The sequence below is a fragment of the Pseudozyma hubeiensis genome (genome assembly GCF_000403515.1).
Source record: "Pseudozyma hubeiensis SY62 DNA, scaffold: PHS36, whole genome shotgun sequence".
In the NCBI taxonomy this organism is placed as follows: domain Eukaryota; kingdom Fungi; phylum Basidiomycota; class Ustilaginomycetes; order Ustilaginales; family Ustilaginaceae; genus Pseudozyma; species Pseudozyma hubeiensis.
Window position 1 is genome coordinate 202,044 of NW_012133818.1, and position 13,680 is coordinate 215,723.

At 58.1% G+C, this 13,680-nt stretch overlaps 3 protein-coding genes across 3 annotated transcripts; 2 read left to right on the forward strand and 1 right to left on the reverse strand.

Annotated features, from left to right (window-relative positions):
- On the forward strand, positions 1–3,751 carry PHSY_003524 (hypothetical protein; the record flags this gene model as incomplete). The annotated part of the gene is made up of 2 exons (XM_012334143.1): positions 1–1,865; positions 2,362–3,751. The coding sequence occupies 2 exons, from the start codon at positions 1–3 to the stop codon at positions 3,749–3,751; spliced, it is 3,255 nt and encodes a 1,084-aa protein (XP_012189533.1).
- Positions 3,752–3,850: 99 nt separating this feature from the next.
- Positions 3,851–9,589, reverse strand: PHSY_003525 (hypothetical protein; the record flags this gene model as incomplete). Its single annotated transcript, XM_012334144.1, has 2 exons — positions 3,851–5,880; positions 9,475–9,589. The coding sequence occupies 2 exons, from the start codon at positions 9,587–9,589 to the stop codon at positions 3,851–3,853; spliced, it is 2,145 nt and encodes a 714-aa protein (XP_012189534.1).
- Positions 9,590–9,776: 187 nt separating this feature from the next.
- PHSY_003526 (hypothetical protein) lies at positions 9,777–13,172 on the forward strand (the record flags this gene model as incomplete). The annotated part of the gene is made up of 1 exon (XM_012334145.1): positions 9,777–13,172. The coding sequence occupies one exon, from the start codon at positions 9,777–9,779 to the stop codon at positions 13,170–13,172; it is 3,396 nt and encodes a 1,131-aa protein (XP_012189535.1).
- Between the last annotated feature and the right edge of the window lie 508 nt (positions 13,173–13,680).

Genomic DNA, 13,680 nt, shown 5'->3' on the forward strand with positions numbered 1-13,680 from the left:
ATGTCGGCGCCGTATAGACATCCTCATTACGGCGGTGCCGGTTCGAGTACAAATCGTCAGTGGGTCAGGGATCAACCACAAGGTCCTGCCGCGGGGTACGCCTACGGCTACGATGCATATGATGGCGCGCAACGAGAGCACGATGCGTATGCGAGACAGTATCACGATGCGTACCAGCGCGACTACTACGCACGCTATCCGTCGGCGTACGGCGATTACCGGCGAGATGCATACGCGGATGCGCACGCCTATCCGTGGCAGGATGCACATGGCTACAGCCAAGCTCAAGCGTACGGCGATGCTGCAGCTGCGTGGAGAGGCGACGGATATGAAGCGTACGCCCACCCGCAGGATGCGCACTATGGGGCTTACCAGCAGCAGCACGCGTACGGACCTCCTCCCGCTGCGAGGTACGCGTACGAAGCGCACGCGATGCCGCCTCACCCACCACCGACGACGAATCGAGCGTGGAATGGCGTAGAAGCTGCTCCGAAGGGTGTGGACGGTGCGCCGGCTGCTCCGAAGGCAATGCGCGATGCTGCTGCCGCAACAACAGCTGGCGATGCACCCTCCTCACATAGTCCAGCTGGGGTATACAACGCTGCCTATCATGCACCGTACCAATACAACGGATTCCCGCATCAACAGCAACGAGAATACCACGGCTCCGCCTCTTCCTCTCCCGGCCCTCACTATTCTCGATTCCAACCGTACCATCGAGCCTCTCCCTCTGCAATGTCAGCACCGATGACTCGTCAACCCCCCGCCATCCGCGCCGCTCCCCGACAGAGCTACCTCGAACAGGCAAAACAACCATCCCGGCTGCTGAGCGAGGAGGAAGCTGCCGATCGCAAGCTGCTCGTCATCCTCGATCTCAACGGAACACTCGTGTTCCGGGCAAAGAGTGGGAATGGTAGAGCTAAGGATTCCATCCGTGCTGTACCCAGACCGTTCCTGCTGTGCTTCCTAAGGTACTGTCTCGGCACCGCTTCGGCGAAGGGGAAAGAGCTGGATCCGACGCTCAGTCGTCCTCACGGCTCGCACTTCTGGCAAGCCGAGAGCGAGCCCCGTTCGGCGGGGAAAGCAGAGGTGGTGGTGTGGTCGTCCGCTCAGCCCGTGAACGTGGACAGCATGCTCACCGCTTCCTTCGATGCGACGGTGCGCGGTCAGATCTTGAGGGTGTGGGCGAGGGATACGTTGGTCCCTGCGCGGTTCTACCAGAGCAAAGCGGAAAGCATCAAGGATCTGGAGATCGTCTGGGCCGAATTGAACGCGTTTACGAACGACAGGCCTTCTCCGGGCAGGTTGATGGCTCAATCGAGGGATCAGATGGATCAGGCTAGACCAGATGACGTCCCGCCACCGGCACCGCAGCCTGGTGCGCCGCAGAAGGAGAAAAAGTACAAGGGCAAACGACACAAGGAGAAGATGAAGGCTCAGAAGCAGCAGCAGCAACAGCAGGCGCAGGAGAACGTAAGCGCGAGTTTGGAGGCGGCGAGGCAGGCGGAGGAGCTGGGTCCGTGGGGTGCGGAGAACACGGTGCTGGTAGATGACAGTCCGGCGAAGGCGAGATTGCAACCGTACAACCAGCTGGTGGTGAGCGAGTTCGGCAAGGAGGATGCGGGGAGGATGAAAAAGTTCATCCGTCAAGTGATGGCTGAATCGGAGGGGAATGCGGCTGCTGAGGAGGAGGACGAGGAGGAGCTGGAGTACGATTCGGATCTATCCGTCGCAAAGGACGACACGACAGCGCCCCGTCAAGAGGTCGCGGAGGAAGAGGAAAAGGTGTCCAAGAAGAAACCCATCCCCGAAAGCCGGCTGGACGACACGCTGCTGCAGACGATCGGAGTGCTTGAAACGCTCAGGTACCAATCGAACGTCAGCGCGTTCATCTACGGTGGGGGCATCAAGGGGTATGCGGAGGCAAAGACGAGTTTGAACGAGCAGCAGAGGTTGCAGGCGGTGGAGAGGGGAGAGACGCCCGAATTCTGGGCGCAGAGGGGTAGGGAGGTCTGTGGAAAGTTGGGGATCGAGGTGAGGGCGTGGATCAAGGGTGAGGCTGCGAGTGCGACTGCGGCGTTGCTGTAATGCGGGGACAAGGGAGAATGTTAGAAAGATGGAGTGAATTTGTGGTTCTGTGTGTGCAAGTGAGAGGTGTCGGAAGATGATCACCTCCACAGTGTATATGCAGGGTGTGAGTGAGGCAAGGGCGGAATTTCAGTGTTCGGAGAGAAAGCGTGACTGAGCCACAAAATATTGAAACGCACAGGCTGCACAGTGTGTGTGATAAGGGTCCATCCCCGCACAAGTCTCCTTTCTCACACGACCACCATCGTCCGTATTGTCGTTGCGATCCGTCAGCATCAGCTTCAACACCGTCATCATGGAGGCAATGTCCGTCGACGCTGCACCCAGCACCACCACCACGACGACCGGTGACACCGTACCCTCCACCTCCTCTTCCTCCACTGCACCCAACCTCGACGGCATCCTCCTCCTCGAAGCGCCCTTCGCCAAACTCCCCTTCGACGAACTACGTCGGCAGCAGAAAACCCAACAACGCCTCATCGAACGCGAACTCCTTTTCGCCAGCACTACCTTCACTGATTCACCTCCTGCTGCTTCCAATGCAGATCTCGAACGGTCCCTTGACACGGTGCTCGGGCGACTCAAGGGGCTCAAACGCAAGCTCGCACCGCTCGCGGATTCCGCCAAGACGTCGCTGCGCATGGCGCAGTCGAGAACGGACCATCTAAATGCGCTCCACAAGATGACGGATTCGGACTCGGCAGAGTTTCAGGAGTGGTCGAGGACGAGGCTGGATCGTATGATCGTGGACTACATGTTGAGGAGGGGGTATAGGGGGGCAGCGGAGGAGTTGGTGGTGGAGAGGGGGTTGGAGGATCTGGTGGATAGAGGGTTGTTTGAGGATGTGGCGAGGGTCGAGGATAGTCTGTGTCCTCCGGGGTGGCGTGATAGCGAGGATGTGAAGCCGAGCTGTGCATTGGCGCTTGTCTGGTGTTCCGAGAACAAGGCTACACTCAGAAAGATCCGTACACCGCTGGAGTTCAACCTCCGGCTCCAGGAGTTCATCGAACTCACACGCACGCGGACACCGGAATCCATGAAGGAAGCCATCTCGTACGCGCGTCGCCACCTGCTACCGCTCATCACCGCTCCGCTGGTCAAACCTTCCAGCTCGGACAGCAAGGATGCCGAGTACGAGCGGCTAGCGGCGCTCGCCATGCGGCGCGAAGTGTCGCGCGCCATGGGACTGCTCGCGTGCGGACCGTCGTCGTGGGCGTACAGCGATCTGTACGATCTCTCGCGCTGGTCCATGCTGCGCGATTCGTTCCGCTCGTGCGCCCTCCAGATCCACAGCCTCCCCGCACAGCCCATGCTGCACATCGCCCTCTCCGCAGGCCTCTCCAGCCTCAAACTCCCCCAATGCTACGATACCAAGGAAGAAAAGAGCACGGATTGTCCGATCTGCGATGCAGATGGGCTGGGCAAGTTGGCGGCAGAGGTACCGTGGAGTCACCACCAGAACTCGACGTTGGTCTGCAGCTGGTCAGGCAGAGTCATGGACGGCGACGATCCGCCCTTGGTATTGGGTAACGGCAGGGTGTACGCCCAGAGCAGTGTGGTCGAGTTGCTGAATAGAGAGCAAGAGGGAGCCAAGTTGATCAGGTGTCCCAGGACGGGCGAGAGGTGTAGCGTGGACGAGGTCAGGAAGGTCTTCATTTCGTAGCAGGAGGGTTTGCGAAATGCAGTAATGGAAATTGCAAGAATGAAAGATGCACATGTGTGGAATGCGACAAGAGAGAATGAAGCGATAGGGGAAAGGAGTTCAGACCAACTTGAACGTCTCGTTGCGGGGGACTCTACCGTTCGGCTTGGGTTGTGGTTCGTCGGTGATCCGCAGCTGGAGCGTTGCAATAAGCGTCTGGTTCTTGGCGCTTTTCACGTGGATCCACCTTCCGAACTTGTGCTCCTTCCCGACGGCGGCGATGAGGATAGGAGGGGAGTTCTGCTTTGTTGCTTCGAGACGGGTGAGTTTGTGCGTTTCACCGTCTTCCGCTCCACCATCTCCGAGTCTACGTTTGTACTCCTGCGGTTGAACGGCCGATGTTCGCAGCAGCCCATCTTGCTTGAACACGCTCGGGAGTGGCGGCTGGATCAGCTGCAGAGAGTTCACCACCCCTTCGGCAGGAAGCCTTCCCAGTTCCCTAAACCCTTTCACTCCACCTGACCCGCCTCCTGTCAAACCCCACACCCGCACCCAGCCATCCCAACTACCACTGACGAACACATCCGCATACTCCAACGCTGCCAAACTCGTGATCCACCTTGGCGTTTGGATCGCCCCTTCCGTCTCGCTCTGCTTGACCTCGAACCCGTGGGCGACGGGAACGCTGAAGATGGGTTTCTTCTTACCCAGGTTCCACAGCGAAATCGTACCGCTATCTCCACCGGATACAAAGTGGTGCGAGTCGATCATGCTGACGACTTCCACCGAACCCTCCATCGCTTCCACGGGTGAGGTGAGCGAAGACTGCGCCAGGTCACCGCCTTCCAGCACGGTCCGCAGCTTGGACCGAATCCCAGCGCGGAAGACGAGCTGCGATTCATCGCGGATCTTCCAGTACCGACAGGTGCGATCGCGTCCGCCTGCCGACACCGCCGTTTCCGCCGAAAGACACGAGAGCGAGAGCACGGACTCCTGATGTCCAAACAGCGTTTCAATGTAGGAGAGCTGAGCGACGTCGTAGAGCTTGAGGGTGCGGTCGAGGGAGGCGGTGTAGAGCTCGTGCGAGGTGGAGCGGAAGGAGAGCGAGGTGATCGAGTCCTTGTGGCCGGAGAGGGTGGAGTGGAAGGATTCGGTGGTCGGGGTGAGCGACCAGATGCAGATGTGGCGGTCGACTCCGGCGGATGCGAGGAAGCGACCGTCGGATGAGAGCGAGAGCGACCAGATCTCGTCCGTGTGTCCTTGGTCGGATGTGAGGGGTAGGTAGGAGGACTGGCCGGTGGTGGAGGTGGCCGAGAGTCGGGCACGTCGTCTCGCCGCGCCGGAGGATTTGCTCTTCTTGGCGGAAGGCGGTGGGATGGCGATCCCGGACTCGTCGAAATGAGATGGTCGTTTGGGTAGGATCCGCGTCATCTTGCCGTCTCGCAAACGATACCGAATGATGCTGCCGTCTTTGCTCGCTGTGAACAACCACTTGGCGTCGGAAGATGCGACTGCACAGGTCACGCTCAACCTGTGTCCCCGAACGGCCATGATCGAGCCCTCGACATCTACCTCTTCTCCGCTACCCGACTCTGTTGTAGATGGCGGGAGTACGATGCGATCCGCCAAGAACAGGTGGATCTTGCCACTTTGCTCGGCAACATCCTTCTGCAACCTCGCGGCGATATTCTCCCTATCCGCCTGTGCTGCATCTGCCAACCCGAACGTCGGTCTATCGTCCGATTCGAAAAAGTCGTCATCATTTCCGTCGCCACTCGCTGCTGCCGCTGCTGCTGGTGCATTGCTGGAAGACAGTCCCTGTAGGTACATTTTGGCCAGCCTAACACGTGCTTCAGCCGGTGTTTCCGCCGCGTCCGCCTCCTCGTCACTATTCGCGTCGTGGTCGTAACGATGTGTGAGGTCCATGTCGTCGATGCCGCCGCCGGGAACGTCGGAGTCGTCATCGTCGTCGCTGTCGTTGGTGGGTTTGCGAGACGATTTGCGTGGCGAGGGCGAGGGTTTGGTGCGTGATGGACCTGCACGACTCGAGCCGGATGTGTTGGAGGTGGCGGATGTGCGCTTGCGCTTCTTTTGGAAGAAGGCGTCCGGCATGGTGCTGACTAGTATCAAGCTCGACCGAGTCCGGTGAGCTGATCGAGAAGAGCAAGGTGGATGAAGAGGAGGTGAGGAGGAAGAAGAGGAAGTCAAGAGTGAACAACAATCTGACAAAGTGCTGAGCAACCGCGCATGTGTGAAATGGCGAAGTTTTGCTGGAAAAACATCAAATCACACTTTTCTTCCACACTTTTTTCTTTACGACTCGCATCTCGGAAATGGGGATCTCATTCCCGATTTTGCTGAATGTCACGATCCATACTTGGTCTAACAATTATTTGCATTTTTTGCAGCAACGAGCATCTAAGACACCGGTACCGCCTCTTCAAAAGGAGCCGCCGCTCATCAAGCGGTACAATGATTCAGAGGCACAGCTGCAACCAGAATGCCATTGCCTGCACAGCCGCCTGCATCAGAAGAGAGTTGGGCAGGTCGAGTGCAGAAGCTCAGCGCGCAGTGTCTGGCTGCAACGGGTATGAAATGTCCATCCCTCTAGCCGAGCTGTCAGGAGGTGGGGCTCTCCATTTACGCGTGTCGCCGCCGCGGCGGGCGATGACGAGCATATCCATCAGAAAATAATGCCAGCGAGCAGCCAGGAGCAAGCAATACAAGGAGGCGTCCACCTCCTTACTTGCTTCATCAAACCCCCCCCTTTCCCCTTGATCGCTGCGATCGCCCTGATCCTTGAGCCGAAAGTGTCTTCTTTCCCGGAACCCCTCCCATTCTTTTTTGAATGGATCCCATTTGAACGTTGATTTCCCACGCACAGCCTCCGTTCTCCGCTCTGCACCTTGCCGCAGATGAGCTTTATTCTCTCTACTGTCGAAAAAGCTGCAGGGACTGCAAGGGCGTGGTGACGTCGGTGCAGATGGGATCAGGCGAAACGATGTGCGTCTGAGAGCCCCTCACTTGGACTTGATCGGGACCCCCGCCGCCACCCCTGACCGTCGTGTGAAGTCTTTGCCCGCCACCGTCAGTCCTCTTCAATATATGCTGCCTAACGACGTGGTCACTCTGGATAGGCAGAACTCCTTGCACAATCTCAAGCACGCTCGTCAATATTTGCGTTTCGGAGGACAGATGCCGACGATCAAACGAGGCGAGGCGAGGCGAGACGAGATGCGAGATCTTCCTTCGCTTGTCGCATCGAAGCTTCAAGAGGTGATGACACGATCGTCCATGATGACCATGGGTGCCAAGATTGCTTGCCTTCCTCTGTGAGCCCTCGTCCGCGCTTTGACATTTGCGCCTTGAATATTAGCATATTGTGGGTTCAGACTGATGCTTCATTCAGCATGATTCGATCACTAGCTAACACATTCAAGCGATCGTCGAGGCTGAGAGGCGACGTTTGTCACGGCGGGTTTGGCGTTGCAACGATTAATGATATTGATGTTGGCGGGTGACGGGACAGCGGCAGAGGCGAGCGGGATGCAGAACAACCAGGTCTCGAGAGGCGGCAAAAAAGAGCGTGACTGTGCATCTGAACCAGGGTCCCACGCGAAGGGAAAGCCCCTTGCAACGCCATGCACGTATCCCAAAAACGCCTGTCGATCGACATGAGCCCACTCTGAGACCTGTCTGAGACCTGTCAAAAAAGCGTTCAGGCACACACACTCGATGCAACTTGCAAGCCATCAGCCATATTTGCAGCTGCAAGCGACGGGCTGTCAAACATGCACACCCCGTGCCGATGCTGTCGTTTCCCAGCCACCCCTTACGATTCCCACTGAGCTAAAGTCAACTCACCCTGTATGGTCCTCGCTTGATCTTGCTCCAGAGTGACGTTTTGCCCCAAGGCATACGACGATCGAAGCTTCCATCATGGATGTAAGGATGGCTGATTCAAGCTAGGCGATTTATGCCATCAGACTTCGGCTATCCGCCCTGACAGTTTAACGGATGTACCTGTAAGCTTTGGTTTAGACCAAGAAGGTACTTAAGTCGACGGTGGACGGTATGGTGATACGGACACTCCCCCCTCTTTGAAACTTCCTGCTTCCCTTCTCGACCTTGTCTCCGCTCACGAACGATTCGTTTCGCCTCGCTTTCGCAGCGCCCACCGTCTTGTCAACGATAAACTGTATCCCTAGCTCGCCGCATTCTTCGACCGCACACGACTCCAACGCGTACCGCAGATCTTCACGACTCTTATAACACAACCAGCGATTTGCAAGCTTGATCAAGGTGAGTTTGAAACGTACTCGACAGCAGAGCAGTGCGTTCACGGGGAAATGCAAGATGGATAGACGTAGATAGCCGATGCTGGAGCTCATCGTGAGTCGAGAATCGGGCCAAGACTCGAAGATCGACGATGTGACTTCCAAGAGAAGACGTCTCTGGGCAGCATTTCCAATACCCACCGCCAAGAAGAGGAAGAAGGCAAGGACCGTCTCTTATCGACTCGAGACCCATGCCTCGCCGTGGGGCCGAAGGCGGTTCGAGACACGCAGCGCGGGTCCGCCGTCGCGTCCCAAAGCGCGCACAGATTGGCAGGCAGCCGACACGGGGTGTTTCAGTGTTGGTTTCGGCCGGTGGCGCTGGCGAGGCTCAGTCTCTTGGTCTCTTGGTTTTTCGACTTTGTTCGTTCCGACTTTCCGCAGCTTGCGTTCCCGGAAGAGCCCCGAGAGAGAGAGAGAGAGAGAAAGACAATCATTTCGTCTTGCTCTGTTCATCATTGTTGCAACAATCGATCCTCGGCCTTCGCCATCACAATGGTGACAACCGTGATGCTCGGAGTTGGATTTCCCGCGAAATTCAGCCACCGAAGCATCAGCTGGCTTGCTCGGCACCACCGAAAATCACATTTTCGCCGCGGACCAAGCCGCCGTGCCCTTTCCTTGCCTCTCTCCCTCTCCGTTGGGAACAGACCGCCAATCAGCTGAAACCTTCGGCTGCAGGTGATGCGTAAATTGAAGTGGCGCTTCCCCTGCGTTGCCCTCAATCTGTCGGAATTTGCCCACGCCTTCCGATATTGTTCATCATTGAAACCTTAATGATCACACCGAAGCTTTGGGCACTCGAGCGCGGATCCAAGTGTTTCGTCGGCCGTCGTGTCGGCCGTCGCCGTCGCCTTTGCCGTCGTCGCTGCTGCTGCTGGAGCATGCCACGCCCTGGAAATGGCTCGTGGTGTCTCAGCTAGTACCGGCGTTTTGGGATCAGAACACCCGTCCAAGATTGCTAGTTCTTGCCTCTCGTGGCCACAATGCTGCCACGCTGAGGCCAAGCCCTACACAACACTGGGATAGAAGCTGCGACGGCTCTGCTTCTACGCCACGGTCTCACTACTGTACGTTGGTGCCCGCATCTTGCAATCCATCGCTCGACAGCACTGTCGGAACAAGGGCCGAGACCCACGCAGTCCCGTTGACTTGATCTCACAGAAAGGGGCCACTCATGCACTTGTCAAAGATTCTGCTTTCTATCCACTTCTTGGTCTCCCTCGCTTCTTGATTGTCACCACCATCGTCACCATCAACTTGACCGGCTCCGAGGATACGACGTGCCGTGTCTCACGGTCCTGCCATCACCTGCGGCTTGCGCTAGTGCCCTCTTGGTGTTCGTACCTCGCGTCGTTTACCGAGGCGGTCAAAGCATACTTCTGCTGCTCATATACGAACAGCCCACACCTTCTGGACCGGAACTGGCATCCAGGCGCTCGCTCGAACCATATCGTGACGAGCTTGAGCCTCCATACCTTTCCCACGCTTTCCATTCGGCACTCGCATCATCATTGTCAGTCATTGATGCGGTCTGCTTTCTGGTCCAAAGTCGCCGACTACGTACGCGCTCTATAATCCTCGGTACTGCACACCCTGCCGGGCCAAGTGTCTCATCCTGATCCGACTATATATCCCCTTGACGTGACGCCTGCTCTTCGCACCTCGCTTCGTGCCAACCCAAGCAGATCCTCACGCTGACCCGCTGCACAATGTCCTGTCATACTCTCTCGGATAAAAGTCCGTTATTGTCTTCCGCGTCAAACACTGCATCAGCATCCTCCGGTCTAGCAGATCCTAGTGCCGTTTGCGACAATCGCCCGGCTGAGCTGCACCCTTACCTCGCCTTGCGTCCTGACACCTCTCGTCCTTGCGCAGTAAGGTCTGCCTCCGACACCGCCATCCCCTCGGCCCTTAAAATAGCAAGCATCCGTCAAAGACGTACTCGTACCCTTGACCTGTCCGCCCAGCCTTTCATCCAACCTCGATCGTCTTCCACTCGCAAAAGAGTCCCAACAACCTCGTCTTCGTCACTGCATTCCTCCCTCTGCTCGATCGCGACCTTACAGAGCCTGCCCGACCTCGCATCCAACTCGCCGACATCACCAGATCTCACTCCGAAGGCCTCGGACACGTCTCGCTTCTCGTCTCCATCCAGCAACATGTCGGCCAAATCTGCCGTCAAGCGCAGCTCCATGGTAAGCGGCGTCAGCGTCGCTGATCGCGCCAAAGCATTTCAAGCCGAGGCCGCCAACAATGGCTCGTATAAGAGACCTGTTTTGAGGCAGACCCGCCGCAGCACCGATCCATCTGTGCAAGCTTCGTCCTCAAAATCGTCGTCCCTCAGCCTTGCCTCTTCGGAAGCTTCCACCTCATCCTCCCTAGCAGCCCTCCCTCGCGACGAATACCAAGAGTCTGAGGTCGTCATCAAGCGCGCTCGTAGGATCAGCATCTCGACTCCCCTCCATCGACGCGCTCGCAGCGACGCCAGCGAAATCGACCCTTTCGTCGGCCCTCCTTCTCAAGATGGCGCTAGCCGACCCGCCGTTCACGCATCCTCCTTCGCCGAGATCGAGCAGCTTACCGCCCAGCTCGAAGCCTACCGTCCACGCGCCAGACCTGCAGCGAATACAGCGCGTCGTGGTCGAGCCAGCTCCGTGCTCATGCACAGCATCGCAGAGGAGAACCCTCAGCTTCGTTTGTCATCTTCCACAGAAACCATTCGCAGTCTTGCCCCGACGAGCAAAGCGTCCGTACCGCTGCAAGACGATCACGTCCATTTCTCAGTTTCGCCGTGTCTTTCGGAAGATGGCTCCATCGACTGGCATCACTTTGTCAGCGCCAACTACGGCGTACGCCCCTCCTTTGATCTCTACAATCCCATCTCGATCACCGACCTGGCCTTCCCCATCTCTACCCGCAAGCATGCCTACGAGTCCAAGCTTTGCAAACCCGACAGCCCCACTCTCAACGACGAAGCAACGTGGCTCGAAGAGGAGCTCGCCAACTGCAGCGGCAGCAGCGACGAAGAAGATGAGGCCGATCAGCACGACTCGTACGCTCCTCACTCCACGTCGATGGACGAGGACGAGTACATGACCCCCGAGGGTAGTCCGTTGCTTTCGCCCATCAACATCCTGGCGCCACCATCCGACGATGTCGAGATCATGGGCCTGGGTATCCAAGATCCTTCGCTCTTGCTCCCCGGTCATCCTTTCGTTCGAGCTCAAAGCGACAAGTCTGCCGACTCGCTGCTTGAGCAAGTGGCCATGCACGAGGCCTGCGTTCGAACGCTCCACACTCTGTCGCACGACGAGCGCGATCAGGCCACCGCCATCGCCTCTGCTGCCAACAACCGTCAATTGGGTCTTCCAGCCTCGACCATGCCTCGTCGCAGGAGCAGTCTGACTGCGCCGACGAATATGCAGTCGTTGCGAGCCATGGCGTCCAAGGGCACCTTCAGCGCGACCCATGTAGACAGCTCGGCACTGTTCGGCGACGACACGTACGACGGCTCGGTGAGTCCCATGGCGGACATGGGCCACGGAGGCAGCTACAGCACCGACATGAACGGAGTTCGTCGTGCCTCGGCTGCCAGCTACCTCTCGACCGATTCGACCGTCTCGGCGGACGTTTCGATCGGCTCGCACGGCTCGAGCCTGCTCTTCAACGCACACCTCGCAGCACCTGGTATGCAGCGACGTGAATCTGCAGACACCACCATCAGCACTCGTCGCTCTTCGTTGGCGAGCAGCTATGGCAATCACGAAAAGGCGCCGGTCAAGCCACCGCGCAGCCCTCTACGAAGTCATCCAGTGCCACTGCCGGCTCTGCCTCAGGAAGAGTGCGACACGCCTCAGCCTGCCCAAAAAGCAGCCACGGCCGAGCAGCCGCGCGATCTGATGCGCATGCAAGCCATGCCTCTGCCTCCTCTGCCCCACGAAGCAGTTGTCGAGACGGACAAGCCTCGCTCTTCGGTTGAATCCGCACGAACCCGCCGCAGAACAACCCGTCGCAAGAAGAGCACCGAGCTGCCGCAGCTTCCTGCTCGCCTCGACAGCCTAGACGCGATGGTGGCAGCAGCACCCAAAGAGACCCAACTCAAAGAAGAGTTTCCCCAGCGCCTCCTGGGAGACTGGTTGAACGCTCAGAAGGACAACGAGTTTGCCAGGCAGCATGAACAGGCACATGCGCACGAGCAAGCTCTCAGCGTTCAGCCCATCCCGCTTCACCAACGGATCCACAACAAGGACGGTACCGCCTACCTTCCCGGCTTGGGCGAGATCGTTCCCCCCAGTCCCGACGTCACCTCTGTCAGCTTGTCGCTGTCACCGCAGGACGGCATCCCCGTCTACCCTGCAGCGCGCAAGCGGCTGGGCATCGAGCCATCCGCACCCACCATGCTCTCTGCCACATCCGCCTTCGTAGCGTCCGCTGGCAGCAAAGCCTCCTCCACCACTACTTTGAAGAGCAAGCTTTCGGGTCGATTCGCTCGATCTTCCACCAAGGACGACACTGCTGCCAGCAAAGTGGAGCGCAAGACGTCGGAATCGTCGCTGCTGCTGGGTCGAATGCGAAAGACATCTGGCAACGGATCGCGACAGTCGTTCGCTGCTCCGGCAGAGATGCCTTCGGCATGGAAGGAACGGATCGTAGGAAAGAGGCCTTCGCTGGATCTGCGACGACCTAGCTTGGCGTCGCTCGCGTCAACCTCTTCGGGTGGATCGAAGCGGTCCGAGGTCCAAGATGGGCGCGGGTCGACGTTGCTCCCCGCGACAGTGGGTGCGGAAAGGTCACGATCGAGTCTCGGGTTCCGCAAGATGTTCAGCTCGATCACGGGTGGCGAATCCAGTACGCCGACCGAGTCGCCCACAGTGACGACGCTGGAAGTCCTCGCAGCCAACACATTCGAGTCGCCCGTCCGCCGATCCATGTCGATCCGAAAGCAGCGTGCTGGGTACGAATCCTTCATGCAGCTTTCCGATGACGACGATGAGGATGATTCGGTGGTTGCGCAAGCCAGCACGGGGGGTGTGAGGAGCAGGAAGGATCTGACAAAGATGTTCGGCGCTAGTCAGGTGGACCTCGACCAAGCCCGCAGGGGATGAACACTCGGTACACTGTATAGCAAATACTATCCATTTTTTACCACTTTTCTTCGCTATGTGTGTGTTTGAATCACTCGTGTGAACACCTCCTTCAACCGGCACGCATCTCGACCGCACCAGCACACACGTTGATGAAGGCACAGATGTACCTCGACCCGTCATCCTCCTCCTCCTCTTCCTCCTCTTTCCGCTTTTGCAGCGTGTCTTTGCAGTGTGCGGTAGACTCCGGGAGTAGCGCTTGGAGGGCAGCGTGGGTGTTGCAAGGGTGTAGATAGAAGCTCGGTAGACGGGTTCGTGGGTGGTCTGCGATCGAAACGCCGCCTACTGTCGCTTGCTGCTGCGATGCGGTAGGAGGGGATGAGAGTTGGGTGTCTGGTACGTCTACAATGTGGGGTGGGATGCGGTGGGTGGTTGCTTTGGGTGCATCCAGTGAGCCACGGCTGGATTGAGAGAGGTGGTGTGGTGGTGGTGGTGGTGGTGGTGGCTCTTGTTGGTCGTTATGAGGCGG